The following is an 18,387-nucleotide window of genomic DNA, read 5'->3' as shown; positions in this document are numbered from 1 at the left end:
CCACCCATTAATCACGACGGAACTGGAAGTGGCGCTGTGGCTCAGGGGTAGGGCAGTAGCTTTGAGCTAAAGAGCTCAGGGCAGCACCCAGGCCAGAATTCAAGCCCCACAACTGACCAGAAAAAGAAAAGACTAAGCCTCTGCCTCTGGGGTGTCGTCGTCCCAGGCTGGAGGCCTGGGGACACTGAGCCCCGGGAGCTTGTTAGGGACCTGGTTCTCACTGGGATCTTTCCTCTCTTCTTACTTGACACGTAGCAGTGATTTATTCATGAAGTACAACGTGATGTTTTCATTCACATCATGTCTCTTTTCATCTTTGCTTCCGGTTTCTTATTGGCACAGCTAATGGCGATAGTCCAGGTTGTGCTGGCTTCTCTTCGTCTCAGAACGGCACGGCCGTGTCAGCCGGGTCCTTGTGGGAGTCCAGGGGTGCTGGGATGCCTGGGCAGGCCTGGGGCACCATTCCCAGCAGGTACCTGGACAGATGACCTGGCTGCCAGCGAATGCAGCCACCCTGCCAGGCCTGCCCAAGCAGCCACCACGCCAGCCTGTGCTCACGCGGCCCTCCTGCCCTTCTTGCATGGAGCAGACGTCTCGGCCCCCTGGAGCAGAGCCAGTGCATATGGGGTGGATGGAGAGTGTCCAGTACAACTGTGCTGGACCCCGGCTGGATCCGGGGTACTTGTGGGCTCTGTGCTCGCCCTGTCGACAAGTTGTGCTGGGGAGTCAGCCACCAGGAGCCCCGGGCGCAGAGAAGCCCTGGGCGTCTACAGTGTGTGAGCAGGAGCACAGGCACGACTTCCCCTTACCTCACCGCAGCCTTCGGGGCAGGGCTGCCCTGGTGTTCGGATGTGGAGCCCGGCCTGCGGCCGGGGCGGGGGCACCTGAGCCGTCTGACTGGGCCCCTGTGGCACGTGAGGCGCCGGGGTGGTTGAGTCAGGTCCACGGAGGATTTTCATCAGGAAATGGCACTGAAGCTGGATCCGAGGCTGGAGGAGGTAGCAGATGGCTCGCGTTCTGGCTGAGGGAGCGCGAGTGACTCAGATGGCCTTGGTGAATCAGTCAGGAGACGCAGAGCACAACCTGTCCCCAGTGGACATGGCCCATCCACCGAGGTGGGAGGCGGACCCAGCCCTTCCTGAGAAATACCTTCCCTTTCTCCTTTGCCACCACGTGGGGTGACAAGCCCAGCTAGCTCAGGAGGGAGGGGCAGGGGGCTGGCAAGCTGACACCATGCTTGCAGCGGCCTGGGGGCCAGGCCGCCAAGTGTCCTCCCTCCCCTCCCCCATTCCTGCCACTCTTCATTCCCTCTGCCCAGAGACCCATTCCTGGGCTCCTCCCCTTTCATCCTTGCCCCCTCCCTTTCCCCTCCCTCCCTCTCTCCCTGCCTCCGCCTTGCCCTCCCCACAAGCCCACCTGTCACCACTGGGTCGTCACGGGCAGCTTCTGTAGGGAGGGTGATGGCTCCTGTGGGGCCGCCCTCCCCCCTGGCAGGCGGGATCTCCTGGGGAGGGGAGCGTGGCTCAGGTACCTTCGTGCCGCCCCACGCTGGGAAGGGCCTGGCACAGTGGCTGGAGACACAGAAGCCGGACATCCCATCCCATCAGGATGAGCTTTATTGTTACATCACGGTACAGCTCATTCGGCAACTTAAAAATACACAACCATGATGTCCCTGTGTCCCAGGAAAGACAGTGACGACTGTGGCTGCCTTGCTGAGGGCACCTGGCCATCACCGGCGCTCACCTGGGGGCCAGGGAGTGAGGCGGGGGGACACACGTGGCCTTCCCCCCCCACAGGCCACAGCCACGTCACAGTGGCACTGGCAGCAGCCATGCTTGCCAAGCCCCACCTGCTGCCTGGCTCCACCCCTCTGAGCAGCAGCTGCCCTTCTGAAACATCGACTCCACCTCCCGAGCCGGGGCCTGCTGTCCCAGCCTCACCATCCATCCCGCTCCCCGGGACACAGCAGGGCTGTGACGCTGGCGTTCGTGCACAGAAGAGGGTAAAGAGACGCCGACGTGCTTACTGTGTTATCACTTTACTTCACTATTTGTCAACAGTAACACTGCTATTTTTGCAAATGTACAATACAGAGCGCAGCCTCACAGCTGGGGCTGACGGCATGCACAGGCCTCCGGTCCGGAGGGACACGCCCGCCGGACTGCGCGGACCCACACGCCCCTCTCTCTGCACAGAGGCCAGAGAAAGGGCTCGAGCGAGGCGGTGGACCCTCAGCCGCCGGCTTGCGCTCTGTGCTAACAAAGTGCTGAGCTTGCAGATATGCTGGTTCGTGACCTCGATGAATGAGGGGCGAGGAGGGGAGCGGGTGACCCCAGCCAGGGGACAAGGCCAGAGCCGGCTCCGCAGGCAGGCGGCAGCTTCACCCTCTCTGGGTAGTCCTGGGTCCCAGGCTTAGGAGCACGGCACAGGAGGCTGCAGTGGCTGGAAAGGCTGAAACTGCAAAGTACGGCCACGGGTGACTGCAGTGGACTTGGGCAGCGGGCAGCCCCGGGGGAGCGGATGGCATCACACACAGAAGCAACAAGAACACGCGGGGGCCTGGGGCCCGGCAGCTTGTGGGCTGGGAAGGGCGGTGGGGCTCTGCCCGCCAGGGCTGCGAGCACACAGCTGCCACTCAGCGCACAACATGGGGGACACACACAGCCCTGGGCCGGCCAGCGTGCACGCCGCCCTCCGGGGACACTCAGCTCCTGCCTGTGTGGCTGGGATGGATGACAGGGTGATGGGGCGAGGATGAGAGGGTCACTGTCGTAAGCCCTCGGGCCGGGGGCCTGGCTCAACATGTGCATAGAAAAGGGCTGTGGGCCATGGAGCGCACGGCTGCGCCTGTGGCTGTGTGGGGCCCACGTCCGGGGACAGCCGCTCTAACCTGGTTGTCCCGCAGGGCCATGGCAGAGGGGACCGTCTGACCTAGTTACAGTACGGTGACCAAGCGTGGTGCTGCTACTAAAGCAAGGGTTTACATGGAGCGCGGGGCGTCTCTAGACGGGCAGGGGCTCTGTCACTTGGCACAGTAAGGACCGCGGGGTCCGGCTGCCCCCGAGGGCAGAGTCTGAAGTTGTTCTAGCAGAGCAGTGCCGTCTACGTGCTCACATGGTCTACGGCCGGTCTTCCCGCATGAGGTGGCCTGAATGCGCATCTCTCTCACACACAAACACTGCCTAGACACTAGATATATTTATATATTTATATATTTATATATTTATATTATATAAAGTTTACTTACGTATTTTCATCAACCATATCAGGTCTACTTAATTTTTTTGCCCATTGTCAAGAACAGAGCAATAATGCAGTGAGTCTGGGGTAAGTTCTGTTTTGTCTGCTTTTTCGTATCTCCTGTCTTCTTTCTCTAGGTTGGGGTGTCGGGTGTGTGTCGGGAGGGGCAGAGCGCCGGGGCTGCCTCGGGCCCTGCCTGCTCTGGGTGGAGGGGGCGAGCCCGAGGCGCCAAGGCTAAGTCAAGGCAGGAGCTCCGCTCCACGGAAGGCCAGCCGGGGGCTCGAGGCCCTTCCAGGCCGAGAAGGGGCGCGGAAGGGCGGTGCGGTGCCCTGGGCCGGTCGGGGCTGCGCTGGCAGCCCTCTGTGCGGGCTGGCGAGGGTGGCGGCACCTGGCTGTCTACACAATGGTGCTGATACCGCTGGGCTTGGCCTTGCTGCTGCCGGGAGGGGGCGGGGCGGGGGGCTGCCCGTGGTGGTGGCCCCCGTGGCCGGTGTGGGGGGGCAGCGGGGGGTGCCCGTGGTGGTGCAGGTGGGGGGGCGGGTGGTAGTGGTGGTGGTGGTGGTAGGGGGGCGGGTTCTGCAGGTGGCAGTACTGGGCATGGTGCCCGTGTGCCGGGGCCTGTGGCAGGCCCTCGACGGGCCCGGGGAGGTGGCCGGCCACGTGTGCGGGGTGGGGCGGTGGTGGGGGGGCCTGGGGAGGGGGCTTCCCTCTCCTACTCCCAAACAGGGAGCCCAGGAGGGAGGACGAGCTAGGCATGGCCGGAGAGGGGCGAGATGGACACTCTCGTGTTGATGTCGCTCTCCGGCGCATGTGAGGACTGCTAATGATGGAACCCTAAAAAGGAAATTCATAGAAATCAAAATTAAAAGATCTCAGAGCGCAGGTCGGAACCATCCTTCTCCACGTCAGCGTCACCCACGGTGCTGAGCCCTCAGTCCCCTGCCGGGCGGAGGTGGCGGGCTCAGCCCCTCCTGCAGGGGAGAAGCTGGGGCCCCCGTGGGCTGTGCCCACCGTCTGCCTGTGGTGTCTCGGGACACAGTGGAGGGGGGGGGGGGTCTGTGCGCTGGGAGGGGCGGTGCGTGATAGGTGCCAGGCTGAGCCCTGGACCCCAGGCCCCCTTGACTGGCCCAGAGCTTTGGCCCCACCCCTGTAGGGGTCCACAGGCCTTGGAGCCCGTGATGGGCCAGGCCCAGCTCCCTACTGTAAACCAGACCAAGAAGGGGACACAGAGCAAGATCTGCTAGCTGAGGTGGCGGCGTGGACGGCGCTGGAGAGATGGAGGATGAATGAAATCTCGTGAACCCGCCCTCGCTTCCTCTGCACGCTCCTCCCGCACCCTGGCTGGGCAATTCCACGGTGTCCTGACGGCAGACGGCCAGCGGGACTCGGGAGGAAGCCACGGGAGGGCAGAGCGAGGGAAGCGAGGATGGCAGCAAGGAAGCAGCGAGCATGGGGAGGGGCGGCCCCGGGCAGGGGCAGAAAGCCAGGGCAGTTAACCATGCTGGGGCGGGGCAGGGCTCTGAGGAAATGCACACGCCATCCAGAGCCACCCAACCTGGGGTGGGAGAGAGGCAGCCAGAGGCGCGGGTGGTTCCGGGGAGAAGCCGCATGCACAGGCAGCAGGCGGGGCAGGGGCTGAGGCCGTGTCTCCGGGGAAGGGGAAGGAAGAGCAAAAAAGGAGGAGGACTACAGACAGGACCCGGGGCGGGGCGCCAGGAGGCCGCCGGCTTCCTACTTACTTCCACATTGCTCTCTAGCGATCCCGCACTGCCACGTCGCCCTCGCTTCCCTGCCCAGAACATGCAATACCAGAGGTTAGACACGCCCAGCAGGCCGGCACGGGGCCGCCCCCCGCCTCTGCTCCTGCCCGCCAGCGCCGGGCGAGGGCGGGCGCATGGGGGAGCTGGCAGCAGTGCTGTGGGAGCGAGCGCTTGGTGGAGGGAAAAAATGTCTGTAAACCCAGGCCCGCCCCCCTCCCCTCCGGGGCGGAGGCCGAGCAGGGGCCCCGCCGCCCACCCCAGACCCGGCCAGGCCAGGCTGCCGCAGCGCTTCAGAGGCTGGCCGGGGGCGGTTTCTGTAGTAGCACCCACAGCCACCACTGCCCCCAGGCTTTGTACCATGGAGCACACACACACGCACACACCACACACACAAATATATATACATATATATATATATGCGCGTGTCACGTCCACGTGCATGCTCACGTACGTACATACATACATATATATATATGCACATTATACACACACACACACACACACGTCCCCACAGTCTTCAGGGAACAGCAGGGAGTGGGCAGGAGGAGGTGAGACTGGTGGCCCCCTCCCTGTCTCTGGGCTGAGTTGTAGTTTGTGCAGTGTCCTGGCTGGAGGCAGATCTTCCTCCCAGAATGCTTTGCAGCCATTCCCTCGTAAGCCAGGTGTTCTGACCCACCCAGGCTCAGGGACCCAACCACGCCAGCTCTTCAGGAAGGATCAGGACCCCAGGCCCACTCCGGCCTCTGATGTGGCGAGGGCTTCTCCGAGGCTTTCTGCGGGACGTCAGCAGCACAGAGCCCTCTGGATCCCGCTCAACTCTCTCGCTGACTCTCGGGTGGAAACCAGGACTGAGGGTGTGGCAGGCCAGCCCACGGCGGCTGTCATTTCTGGGCTGGAAAGCCTGGACGGCGGAGAGGCGGCTCATGTTCACTGGCCCCGGTCTGCATGTCCAAGACAGGCCAGGCAGCTGGACACAGAGGTCGGTGGACGGGACAGAGGCCATCAGGCCGCTCTGCCTGGCCGCCTGGCCCACGTCCAGCCCTGGGTGAGAGGCAGGAGAGGGAAGCCCCAGCACCGGTCCAGCTCGGGAGTGTCTGCCACCAGCTGCTGAAGCCGCAGGGCACCGAGGGGAGGCTGGCCCGTGCTGGACGGGGAGGGCCCAGCCCCCGGTCCTCTTCCCTGCCCTTCGGGCTCACTGTACCTCCCTGTCACTCTTTTCCTGCGCTTAATCCCAGTGCCAGCCTCCCTGAATGCAGGTGCCACATCTCCAGCCATTTTTACTGTAGTTTGTGTGTATGTGTATGTGTGTCTCAGGTTTGTCTTCCTGGGTTGGCTTTGAACTTGCATCTTCAGAGCTCAATTTCCTGAGTAGCTAGGATTACAGGTGCGAGCCACCAGGCCGGCTCTGACAGTCATCGACTGGTCTCACGCTGATGACCTGCTCGGGTGGCGGGTGACGTGCCGCCCTGTTAGCTCGTTGATCGGGATGAGGTCTGGAGAATGGCAGATTGGCCTGGCACCACTGCCTCCCAACCTGCCTCCTGGATGTGGGCCGCCCAGGCGGCCCGAGCCTGGATTTCCAGACAGCCTCAGCATGCACCCCCGTGCCTCCACCTTTCCACTTCTCAGCTGGAAGGAGAGCTGGTGGCCTGCCCTGGGCCTGCTCTCCACGCGTGTCCAGACGCCATGCTCACGCCCTGTCCTGGGCCTGGTGCTCTCCACGCGTGTCCAGACGCCATGCTCACAGCCCTGTCCTGGGCTTGGTGCTTTCCACGCGTGTCCAGACACAATGCTCACAGCCTCCCCTGGGCCTGCTTTCCATGCGTGTCCAGACGCCATGCTCATAGCCTCCCCTGGGCCTGGTGCTTTCCACACGTGTCCAGATGCCATGCTCACAGCCTCCCCTGGGCCTGCTTTCCACGTGTGTCCAGACGCCATGCTCACAGCCCTGTCCTGGGCCTGGTGCTCTCCACGCGTGTCCAGACGCCATGCTCACAGCCCTGTCCTGGGCCTGCTTTCCACGCGTGTCCAGACGCCATGCTCACAGCCCTGTCCTGGGCTTGGTGCTTTCCACGTGTGTCCAGACGCCATGCTCATAGCCCTGTCCTGGGCTTGCTTTCCACGCGTGTCCAGATACCATGCTCACAGCCTCCCCTGGGCCTGCTTTCCATGCGTGTCCAGACGCCATGCTCATAGCCTCCCCTGGACCTGGTGCTTTCCACGTGTGTCCAGACGCCATGCTCATAGCCCTGTCCTGGGCCTGCTTTCCACGCGTATCCAGATGCCATGCTCACAGACTCCCCTGGGCCTGCTTTCCACGTGTGTCCAGACGCCATGCTCATAGCCTCCCCTGGGCCTGCTTTCCACGCGTGTCCAGACGCCATGCTCACAGCCTCCCCTGGGCCTGCTTTCCATGCGTGTCCAGACGCCATGCTCATAGCCTCCCCTGGACCTGGTGCTTTCCACGTGTGTCCAGACGCCATGCTCATAGCCCTGTCCTGGGCCTGCTTTCCACGCGTATCCAGATGTCATGCTCACAGACTCCCCTGGGCCTGCTTTCCACGTGTGTCCAGACGCCATGCTCACAGCCTCCCCTGGGCCTGCTTTCCATGCGTGTCCAGACGCCATGCTCACAGCCTCCCCTGGGCCTGCTTTCCACGCGTGTCCAGACGCCATGCTCACAGCCCTGTCCTGGGCCTGGTGCTTTCCACGTGTGTCCAGACGCCATGCTCATAGCCCTGTCCTGGGCCTGCTTTCCACATGTGTCCAGACGCCGTGCTCAGCCTCCCCTAGGCCTGCTTTCCACACGTGTCCAGACGCCATGCTCATAGCCCTGTCCTGGTCCTGCTTTCCACGCATATCCAGACGCCATGCTCACAGCCTCCCCTGGGCCTGCTTTCCACGCGTGTCCAGACGCCGTGCTCACAGCCTCCCCTGGGCCTGCTTTCCACGCGTGTCCAGATGCCGTGCTCATAGCCTCCCCTGGGCCTGCTTTCCACTCATGTCCAGACGCCATGCTCACAGCCTCCCCTGGGCCTGCTTTCCACGCGTGTCCAGACGCCGTGCTCCCAGGCCTCCCCTGGGCCTGGCCCGTGGAATGAGCAGGCAGGCACAGCACGCGGCTCCCCCTTCTCAGTCTGCTCGGTGTGGACAGCGCGTGCCTGGCCTGGGCTGCCCATGCGCAGCAGCTCTCAGGTCCTCGGTGGCGTCCACCGCGATCTGCCTGGAGCCATAGTGGTGCCGGTCTAGAGCAGCCCGGCACGCTCTCCAGCCCTGGCTGCCGGTCAGCTTCTCCCATCTCCTTAGAACAGCTGGGGAAACTGAGGCTCAGAGACGCCATGGGGCCAGGCCCACAGTGAAGAGTGCCGGGCGCTCAGCGGGACAGTGTGCACCTGGCCCGCGGAGGAGAAGGCCGGCGCTGGCTCTCCTGTGCTCGTGACCGGGTCTCAGGCCGCAGCCCCTCGCCGCCCTCCTGCCAGCGCCCTCCTTGTGGTCTTGACCACCTTCTGGGGGAGGGTCCAGGTGCCTCACACCCCTTCCTCTCCTCTGCCTGGCATCTTCTGGGCAGGCTGCTGGCCTCCATGGCTTGGGCTCGGGCGTACACTTCCGCTGTGCTCGGCTCTGTGAGGGCTCTGCCGGTTGGGTGTCCCTTGGGCTCGGAGGGCACCTGACCACCCAGAGCTCGACTGGGCCTTAGGCCAGGCTGCTGCTTCCTGGGGCCCCGTGGGTAGCGGGAGGGAGGGTGGGGCTGCCACACTGCACAAACTCCAACAGGCCCCGGCCACAGCCGCAGGCGGCCCAGCAGCCACTGGGCGACCAGGGGTTCTCAACCAGGGCCGAGGGGCTCACAGGAGCCGCTGGCACCGTGAGATGTGGGACTGGACAGGCGTCATGGCCTCGGGGGCAGCTTCTGTGGTCCCTGTCCCAGGTTGAGGAGCTCTGGCAATGGAGGTAACGCTTTCACTATGGAAGAAGATGATACAAGCAAAGAAAAACCAAAACTCCACGCGCAAACAAAAGAAAAACAACTTCCGAGGAACGAGCAAGCCACACGAAGGGACTGGGGTGCAGTCGGGGGCAGGCTTTGCCGGGCCGGTCTCAGGCTTGGGGTCCCCTACGCAAACAAGGCCCACGCCAGCTCTCAGAGCCAGCCTGCTGCTCCAGGAAACGCCCTGCGAGAGGTCTGACGGGCGCTGGGTCTCCTTCCTCCGAGGAGTCCGTCCACCCCGGTGGACAGGGCTACCTTCTCCCAGTCGCCGGGGTGAGGCTCTAGAAGCTTCCTGAGCTTCAAGTACTCTGGCTCCTTGGGGCCCAGTAGGCCTGAGGGCTGCGGCTTGCTGGCAGCAACTTGAAACATACCAACAAGGAGACAGCACCACAGGCGGTGTCCACCAGGGCTCCCTAGCACCCAGGAACCAGCCACAGTCACGGGGCCACTGACTGAGCACTGGACAGAAGCTTGGTCCCTAGGAAAGAAGCCCCGGAGGAAAGCAAGACCAGGATGGCAGCAAAAAGATCCCCAGGCAGCTCAGAGGGCTTCACCAATTTCATTCATCAGGAAAATAACCAGGATGCAGTAGCACAGAGAACTCTGGACACCGGGCTGACCGGGGCTTAGAGTGGTTTGCACAGGTCAGTAAAGCAATCAACAAACCCTTGGGCACAGAAAGGAACCCAGACCTTCTGCAGCTGTTTCACATCTGCCCGTGCCCTGAGACTGGATGCCCTGTTCTACCCTCGCAGGTCGCCGTGTGTGGGGAGGCTTGGCCTCCAGTCCCCTCCTTGCCCGAGCCCGCCCATGGGGCCCGGTGCCTACCTGCGTCCGAGAGGTCTCGCAGGGAGCTGCTGAGCGCACTGCGCTTGAGGCCCTCGCCGCTGGCGTAGCTGTCATCCAGGCAGGCCCGGCTCAGCGTCCCGGCGCCCGGCTCCTTCTTCAGACTGGAGCACTGCGACATGCTGGGCCGGACGACGCCCTTCTGCTTCTCCAGCTCCGCTGTAAAGAGAGGCAGGTAAGGGCTACGGCCGAGCTGCTGCCCTTCACGTGAACGGGGCGCCTGCTGGCCTGCGTGGGTCCCACCAGCTCTGCGAGGGGAGAGCCTCTGCCAGGCCACTGTCCAGACGGGCAGAGGCGTGACCCAGAGTGCCTACTGAGGGGCTGGAAGGCAAAGCAAGACCTGCCCGTGACCCCGCAGCGCCGTGCCCGGCAGAGGCCTGGGGCAGGAGGCCAGGCTGGGGTGCAGGGCGGGCAGCAGGGAGGAGGGGTCGGGACCACAGGCCAAGAAGCCCTCTGCCCCTGTGGCACAGGCACCTGGACGGTCCCAACACTGAGGATGCAGAGCAGTGGAAGAAGTGGGGTGTCACATCTCTAGCTTGGGGACTCTCAGCAGCCCCTACCTCTGCCCACGGCTTCCACCCCACCATGGGAGGCACAGTCCCTGCCCCCCACCCCCTCTGCCCACGGCCTCTGCCCCACCACGGGAGACGCAGGCTTCCTATGATGCGGAAAGTCAGCAGAGGAGGCCTCAGACCCAGCTCTGGACCCACCCGCGTCCTCTCCGCGCTCTCCCCCAGGACCTACTCTCTATCCGGTGCTTCTCCATCTCCTGTACTTCTGCAACAGACTCCCTCAGGTCGTCCGTGAACTTCTTCCGGTCCTGAGGGTTGGGGGCGTTGAAGTTGATCAGCACCTTGACGTCTGCCCCAGGGACGGCGGACGTGAGGCGGATGCCGTGAGGATAATCTGCAAGGCGAGGAGGCAGGGCTCAGCAGGCTCTGCCGGAGCCTCGCCACGTCCAGAAAGCAGACGCGTGCTGGGGCACGGGAGAGGGCACACAGGGCCTCGGCTTCCTACAGCGTGTCTGGGCCTGCACACAGTCTTGCTCGTCCTGCCTGAATGCCCTGCCTTGTGGGGCCTGGTCACTGCCAGATGCCACCCCAGGAAGGCAGACGGCATCTGGCCTGGGTGTCACTGCCTGTCCCCTGGATCTATCCCCTCCTGAGTACCTGGGGGTGAAGGGATGTGGCTATGTCCAGACCCCGGCACCACCCAGCAGCTTCTGGGGTCCTTGGGGCCCTGGCCTCCGGGCACTATGGCTCCTGACCATTGCACGGTTCAGGTTTAGAGCTGATGAGAAGGGGCCGGGGACAGGAAGCAGCAGGGCATCACAGGGAGGAGAAAGCTTCCTGCAGTCCCAGGCTCCCCCAGCTGGCAGAGCTCTCCGAGGGCTCGAGAACCGGCCTCCATCACCTTCATGGTGCCCGCACGTGTACGTGGAGCAGGGCTACACGCCGATGTGGCAGTCAAGAACAGGGGCAAGGCCCGCAGCTGGGACACGCTGTGGCACACGCCAGCTGGAATCCACAGCACCCGTGGCAGGGGCCTGGGCTGTCGGGCCCACACGTCACACACGGCTTACTCCACGCTTTCCCAGGACCCTTTACACCCACACACCCGTTTCTGCCTCCCATTAAACCCCAGGGCTGCCCGCCTGCCCTGGCACAGCACCCTGCAGGCCAGGGTCCTGGCACGGTGGCAGACACACTGCACTGCCAGCCGGGGACTCACACTGGTTCTCGAAGAGCAGGACCTGCATTCCACACAGGGAGAAGGACTGGCGGAAGCTGTACGTCACCGAGGTCTTCTTCTTCTGGAAGATCTTGGTGACCTTGGGGGGCAGAGGAAGAGCTCAGGGGGTAGCACGGGGGTGAGGGGGGCCTCCCATGCGACGCTGAGGGCACTGCCACCCCACGACGGCAGGGACGCTGAGGGCACTGCCACCCCACGACGGCAGGGACGCTGAGGGCACTGCCACCCCACGACGGCAGGGACGCTGAGGGCACTACCATCCCACGACAGCAGGGACGCTGTAGGCAGCACAGCCCTGGAGGGGGCTGGCCGTGGAGGAGGTCTGGGCCTGGAGGGGGGGTTGGGTGCCAGGCCAGGGAGCCCCACTGCCCAGAGCTACTGGGCACACATGGCAGCCACAGGACGTCCCGGGGTTCAGCTCACAGGAGGAAGCTGAGGTCAGGGGCTCTTAGCTAAACCGTCGGAAGCCGCTATCTGGACTTGGACCCCAGCAGTGGGGGTGGAGGCCTTTAAGAGCAGCCGGGCCTGAAGCACACAGGAACCGGAAGGAGGACATGAGCTGCCCGGCGTGGCAGGCGGAGTTACTTGCTTCGGGCTGGCAACCTGGCTTGGGTTCCTTTGCCCCTTAGCTCCTGGTAGGCAGGACTCTACCCAGCTCCAAAGCTGGGCCAGTCAGAAAGTCCCATGCCTGGCTGGGCTCCATGTTTGGCTGAGGCTGGGGATTCGCTGAGACCTCTGAGGGAAGTAGGAGGACCACAGTCCACGGGCTTCCCTGCCCGCCTCCCTCTACAATCAGAACTTGCCCAGCCAGTAGCTCCTCCAGGATCAGCCTGCCCCACTCGGGTCACCAGGGCTGGAGTAAAGCCCTCTGTGTGCTCACCAGAGCCAGGGAACGTTCTCATAGCCTTGCTTTTGCCTTTACTGGCTTTAGCTCTCCCCTGGAACCCACACAGCCCCAGGCGTGCGTGCTGTCACTCGGCAGACCCCGGGCCCCCGCTGCGGCTCCGTCACCTACCACCAGGAGGTCGTTGAAGAGGAAAATTTCTCGCTGGTGCAGCCCAAGTTTCTGGGGCTTGTTGGGGTCTGGAACCTCGAAGAGTCGGCAGTAACAGACCAGTCTCCGATGGGGCAGAGAGAGCACCTGTGTGGAGACACAGCCTGCCGTGGTCACCGCCCTCGGGCAGGAATCCTGCCACCCCACGGCATAGCACAGCTGGGCAGCTGCCACCCTGCCTCTGCCCTGCAGACCCCCTTCCTGTGGGGCGGGCTGGGAATGCCAATTTTGCCAGCTGTGCTCTCCATGCCCCTCACCTCCTTTCTTCACGAGGCACCCGTGGGCTCCATGCCCAGAAGACCCATTCAAGGTCCCAAGCTGACAGCCTGGCATCTGGTGCCCTGCTGTATCCCACCCTTCCCACTGCACCCCTGCCACCCTCCTCGTGGGCTCAGGCTCACCCCCAACCATGCCACAGCCTAGCTGCCCTGAGTCCAGGCCCAAGCATGCCTGTGGGAGCAGGCCAGTCCCCGCAGGACACAGACATGGACAATGGGGATGAGTTCCGACAGAGGCTGCTGAGGGGAGGAGTGTGTGGCCCAGGCTGGCCCACGGGAGTGGAGGGGAGTGGAAGGGCTGCAGGGGGGAGGGGGAGAGCAGGACGGCGGGCTCTGCAGGAGGCTGCCCGTGTGCAGGTGCCCAGAGGGATGAGGGCTGGTGTGACACCTGTGTCAGGCACGAGGGTGTGCAGGCCGGCCCCGGCAGCGGTGGGGAGAATGGCGGGGGGGGGAGGATGATACTCAGGGGCCGGTGAGCGGAGAAGGGTGGGGAGGAGCAGGCACAGGTAGCTCGAGCTCTCAAGGCCTCGGGGAGGACTTCGCTCCCAGGTCCAGGTCAGATGTGTCTGGAGCCTCTCAGCTTTGACCTGGCCCCACGGCCTTCTCACGTCCCCACAGTCTTGGGACCCACAGAGGTATGAGGCTGTGACCCCAGGCTTCGATCACCCTGGAGAAGCATCCCCGGGAACACGCAGAGGGACAGAGGGATGCACACAGGGTCCCCGGGAACATGCAGAGGGACAGGGGCGTGGGGAGCATACTGCAGGCGGGCCCATCGGCAAGTGGAGTGGAAAAGTAGAGGAAGACTCACACAGCCAAGTCCATGGTGAAGAGATCCAATCTGTGGGGAGCAAAAAACAAAAACCAACCCACGAAAAGGTATTACTATCCTATGATTGCATCTGGGCCCCAAGGAACCCCAGGCAGAGGACAGAGTGGACCTCCCCTCTTCCAGGGCACCCCACAGCAGGGGTGCAGAGCCCCGCCAAGGGAGGCTGGGTCCACCAGCCTCCAGCCACCAGCATTGGGCTGAGCTGGACCACACGCCGCGCCTGGCCTGCCACTCCCCGAGGGCCTCGGGGTCTAATGCGGGGCCCAGGGCCACAGCCTCAATCCCCCAGCGTCCAGCAGCCTGAGCCGTGAGCCTGGCCAGCGGCGGGGGAGGCGGCCCCGCCCAGCACGTACCGGCTTCTTGCCCACGATGAGCTTCTCCACCTTCTGCACCTGGGACACGTGGTCCTCGTTGGTCTTCAGCTCCCGCTTCCGGATCCGCTCATAGATCCCGATCAGCATCTCCCGAGGGATGTCCTCACCATCGTCCACGCCTGCGGGGACAGCGGCTGGGGATGAGGGGCCGGGGCAGCAGGGCTCTGCCCACAGAGGGTCCCAGGGTCACCCTGGCATACTAATGTGAACAGAACCCTAAGAGCCAGGGGAACAGCCGCGCACACTATGCAGCACTCCTCGTCCAAGGCAAATCCAGGAGGCGCCCCAGACCCAGGGGCAGACACTTCCCCGCCTGCACAGCACAGCCTGCGGCGAGGGGGAGCAGGCCCCCACTCCACAGGGAAACCGAGGCTGGGTCTTGAGTGCACGAGGGCAGATGGAGAGGCGTGTGGGCTGTGTGAAGATAACACTCACTTAGAAACAACCAAGGGGGTGGAGCAAGGCCTCGTGGTAGAGTGCTTGCCTAGCAAGCATGAAGCCCTGGGTTCAATTCCCCCATACCACATACACAGAAAAACCAGAAGTAGTGCTGTGTCCCAAGTGGTAGAGCACTAGCCTTGAGCAAAAGAAGCTCAGGACAATGCCCAGGCCTGAGTTCAAGCCCCAGGGCAGGCAAAAAAAAATAAACAAAAACCAACCAACCAAACCCCCAAATGACAAAAAACAAGACTCGGAGCGAGGCGTAATGCTGCGTGCCTCTTTTGCCACTCTAAAGACCCAAGGCTTCTCCTGCAGCCTAGCCGGCCCTGCTGGGCCCACCGAGGCAGTCTGTGGGGAGCAGAACTAGCGGGCCGTGGACCCAGAAAACTGGCCTGAGCCAGGGGACCGGGGCCTTCCTGGCCTGCTTCTCACCTTCCTCTGTGGTCTCGGCCAGCGCCTTATCTGAGCCAAGGGAGATGTGACAAGGAAGTCCCATCCCTGGCTTAGCAAGTGGTGACTACATGGGCGTGGTGGCTCACGCCTGTCATCCTAGCTACTCAGGAGGCTGAGCTCTGAGGATCACAGTTCAAAGCCAGCCCGGGCAGGAACCACCAAGAAGCTGAATGTGGTGCTTGTGGCTCAAGTACCAGCCTTGAACAAAAAGCGCTCAGTGACAGTGCCTCGGCCCTGGTGCACACACGTGTGTGTACACACACACACACACACACCACACACGTGTATACACACACACGTGTATACACACACACCACACGTGTATATACAAACCCATACACACACACACCACATGCACACACACACACACCACACACCACACACACACACACACATACACACAAACACAGGAACTGGGTGCTCAGGACCTGACCTGGGCAGTGAGATTCCTCACACTCTCCGAATTCTGGGCGGCTATGGGGACAGTCACAGCCTCTGCCATGAGAGTGGCTGACCTAGAGACCCTCGCTGGGATTAGTCATTTTTTGCCTCCACCCTGTGTGGGCAGTGTGCCCATGAGGGAGGAAGGAAGGCTGAGGGCAGGCGCAGGCCCAGGCAGACAGGGGCCCCTGGGCCTTGGTCCACGCTGCGCTCTCCACACTAGCACTGGTGACATTCCCTCCCCCACACCCAGCACTCCTCCTGGCCAGGAGACACCCTGGGGACCGCACTGCGGAGCCTTCTAGGGGCACAGCGCACTGAAAACCATGCTCTCATAGGGCTGCAGACATCAAGTGGGGGCCATGGCCTCTGAGAGACTGGCGCTGCTGAACCGCCTGTTACAAAGGCTGCATCAGCAGCAGGGTGAGGCCGCCCTAAAACCCCAGAGGAAGAGGGGGAAGGTGGGGTTCTGCCCAGAAATCGGGGACAGAGAGTCAGCAGCAGAGCGGGGCAGCTGATGGCTTAACAGCCAACGAGGGCCCTGACCCCCTCCCCGGGACGAGGCAGGACTGATGAAGTCAGGTCAGTCGGCGCTCCAGTTCTCCCCCCGTTCTGCGGCAAGAATCTCCCAGGACAGGGGGGGACCCAATTCTTCCTTCCAGGGGGGCTCCCCAAAAGGGAGCTGCCCGGCCAGCCTCTGGCACCTCCTGGCGCAGCAGGAGAGCCCCGGCCTCTCCAGCACAGCTGCCCCACAGGTGACCGCGGACGTGCAAGGCGTCTTGGGAAGGCAGGAAACGCACCCCAAGCCAGGCCCTGGGCTGGGACCGAGCTCAGCCCGCGCCTGGGGCGGGAGGGCGGCCCTCACCTCTGAGGTTCTTCACGAAGTCCTCCAGCTTCATCTTGCGCTCGGGCTTGACGTTGGGGCTGTACATGTCGGTGTTGAGCAGGATGACGGCGAAGGCCAGGATGAAGATGGTGTCCGGGTTCCGGAACTGCCGCACCACCCCGGGGTTGCAGATGCAGTACCGCTGGCTGAGGGCAGAGAGGGGCTGGAGTCCTGGGGCGCCACATGCCCCGCCCCCAAGGATGCGAGCACAACCGAGGGGAGCACCCCAGAGCCTTTCCCCTGCCCCCCTCGCGAAGGCCTGGAACCCCAGGGAGCCGGCAGGGAGAGGTGCAGCCTAACCCTGCTCCACGCGTGGGCGGCCATGGCAGCGGAGCCCCTCCCCACCCCCTCGCCCTTCCTCCTGCCCTCCTTGTCCCAGGGCCCCTGGTGGCAGCAAGGAGGGCAGGGTGGCGAGGTCTGCTGGGGCGGGAAGCCATCCTGGAGGGAGGGAGCAGACCCTGCTAAGATCCCTGGGTCCTCACTCCTGGCCTGCCACCAGTGCCAAGGCCGAGGGCTGGCTTGGTGCAGACCCAGCCCCACTGCGCCCGCAGCAGCCCTGGAGGAGCCCTGCATGGTTACAGCTGACCTGGGCTGTGCCCACTCTGCTGCGCAGAGCTAGGCGAAGCGGCTCCCCGAATCCTAGGCCACTGCTTCCTTCTCCTCTGCTGCGCAGCCGTGCTGTGGCTGTCCTAACCTTGTGGTGGGAAGCCCGGCCCAGTAGCCCTCACTGCCCAGCTGGGACCACAGGGCGAGGGTCCTCACTGCCCAGCCCCACTGCCTGAGCGGCCGTCGGACTGCTGCTGGCACAAGGGAGCCTCAAGCTGGCGCACGGTCCCTGCTTGGGCACACAGGCTGACCTGAACGCCTCGATGAGCCGCTCCACCTTCTGGGCCTCTCCTTGGACGCGGATGTGTGCCTGGAATTTCCTGAGGGCCTCGTCGAGCTCCATGGCGGAGAAATCCATCTCATCCACCACGCAGCTGGAACAGAGGCAGATGGCGTGTGTGAGAGCGGGGGCTGCCTCTCCCCAAGGTGGTGCCCAGGCCCGTCCGCCTCTGGGCAGGAAGGGCCCACGCCAGGCTCTCCTGCAGCCAGCCACACGACCTCAGGATCTTTCACCTTTCCAAGGAGCCCACCAGCCCCAAGCCAGGGCCACACCCCAGGTCACAGGCTCTGCTCTCACCTGGTGGGGACATGTGGCCACCTGTGTTTGGCAGGTGACGCTCCAGGGACACTTGAAGGTTAACCCACAGGTACCTCAGTGAGGCAATGAGCAGTGTCGGACTGGCCCTGCCCCAGAACCACCCTGCAGGGCCTCCCCACCAGCCCTGAGCTGAGAGGCGGGCTACAGCAGGCATGCCCGCGACTGCGGGTCGCAGCCGTGGCTGTCAAGAGCACAGCGTCTGGCATGGGAGCTGCGACCTCAGGGACGCGGCCTGGAGCGGGCGGGCAGACTTGCGGGCTGGCAGGCAGGCTGGGAAATGGCCTGGGGGCCTTGCTACTTCCTCAGGCCATTGCTATTTTCTGAGGGAGAACAATGTGCGGATTTCCTGAGACCAGGAACCCTGGAGGACACTGGGCAGCGGGACCTGAGCTGGGCTGACACCACGTCACCAGGAGTGAGCTTGCTCTCCCTACACACACAAAGTTAGAGAGGAGAGAGACGTCCGCACGGGGCAGGTCCAGCGAGGGGCACAAAGCCTGAGCACGCAGAGACGCCGCCTGTGTGTCTGGGTCGGAGGAGCTCTCGCCTGCCATGCACCCAGCCGCTTCACTCCTTCGTGTGTGAGCTTGTGTGCAGCCTGGGGCGTGGCTGCATGAGCACATGCATGGCGGGGGGGGGGAGTCTCTGGTGTCCAGTCTGTGGAGCAAAGAGGTGCAGCGCTGACCTCCAGCTCCGAGGCACCAGGGATGCTTGCCAAGCCCAGACCACACACCCATGCCTGCCCCTGGCAGCTCCCCTGCCCTCCAGAGGGCAAGGCTGGGCCAGGGGGGGAGAGACTGTACTGGACACTGGACACTCGTCTGCCTCTGTTGGG

At 63.7% G+C, this 18,387-nt stretch overlaps 1 protein-coding gene across 5 annotated transcripts in view; it reads right to left on the bottom strand.

Moving 5' to 3' along the window:
- Positions 1–2,021: 2,021 nt before the first annotated feature.
- Iqsec1 (IQ motif and Sec7 domain ArfGEF 1) overlaps positions 2,022–18,387 on the bottom strand; it is an 89,408-nt gene continuing 73,042 nt past the window's right edge. For 3 of the 5 annotated variants that reach the window (XM_090323817.1, XM_090323814.1, XM_090323815.1), the window contains exons 5-14: positions 17,206–17,328; positions 16,328–16,494; positions 14,107–14,246; positions 13,733–13,762; positions 12,605–12,730; positions 11,569–11,668; positions 10,582–10,743; positions 9,820–9,996; positions 4,983–5,032; positions 2,022–4,077 (exon numbers count right to left, since the gene is read on the bottom strand). In XM_090323817.1, coding sequence (XP_090179943.1) covers positions 3,640–4,077; positions 4,983–5,032; positions 9,820–9,996; positions 10,582–10,743; positions 11,569–11,668; positions 12,605–12,730; positions 13,733–13,762; positions 14,107–14,246; positions 16,328–16,494; positions 17,206–17,328 — 1,513 coding nt within the window. In that variant the 3' untranslated portion in view covers positions 2,022–3,639. The remainder of the gene's footprint in view (positions 4,078–4,982; positions 5,033–9,819; positions 9,997–10,581; positions 10,744–11,568; positions 11,669–12,604; positions 12,731–13,732; positions 13,763–14,106; positions 14,247–16,327; positions 16,495–17,205; positions 17,329–18,387) is intronic. The other 2 variants (XM_090323818.1, XM_090323819.1) reach the window with 1 other exon arrangement.

Source organism: Megascapheus bottae, chromosome 33 (assembly GCF_031878675.1).
Source record: "Megascapheus bottae isolate mThoBot1 chromosome 33, mThoBot2.hap1, whole genome shotgun sequence".
Taxonomy (NCBI): Eukaryota; Metazoa; Chordata; class Mammalia; order Rodentia; family Geomyidae; genus Megascapheus; species Megascapheus bottae.
The sequence above is the reverse complement of the archived record's forward strand: the minus strand, read 5'-3'. Positions and strand labels throughout refer to the sequence as shown.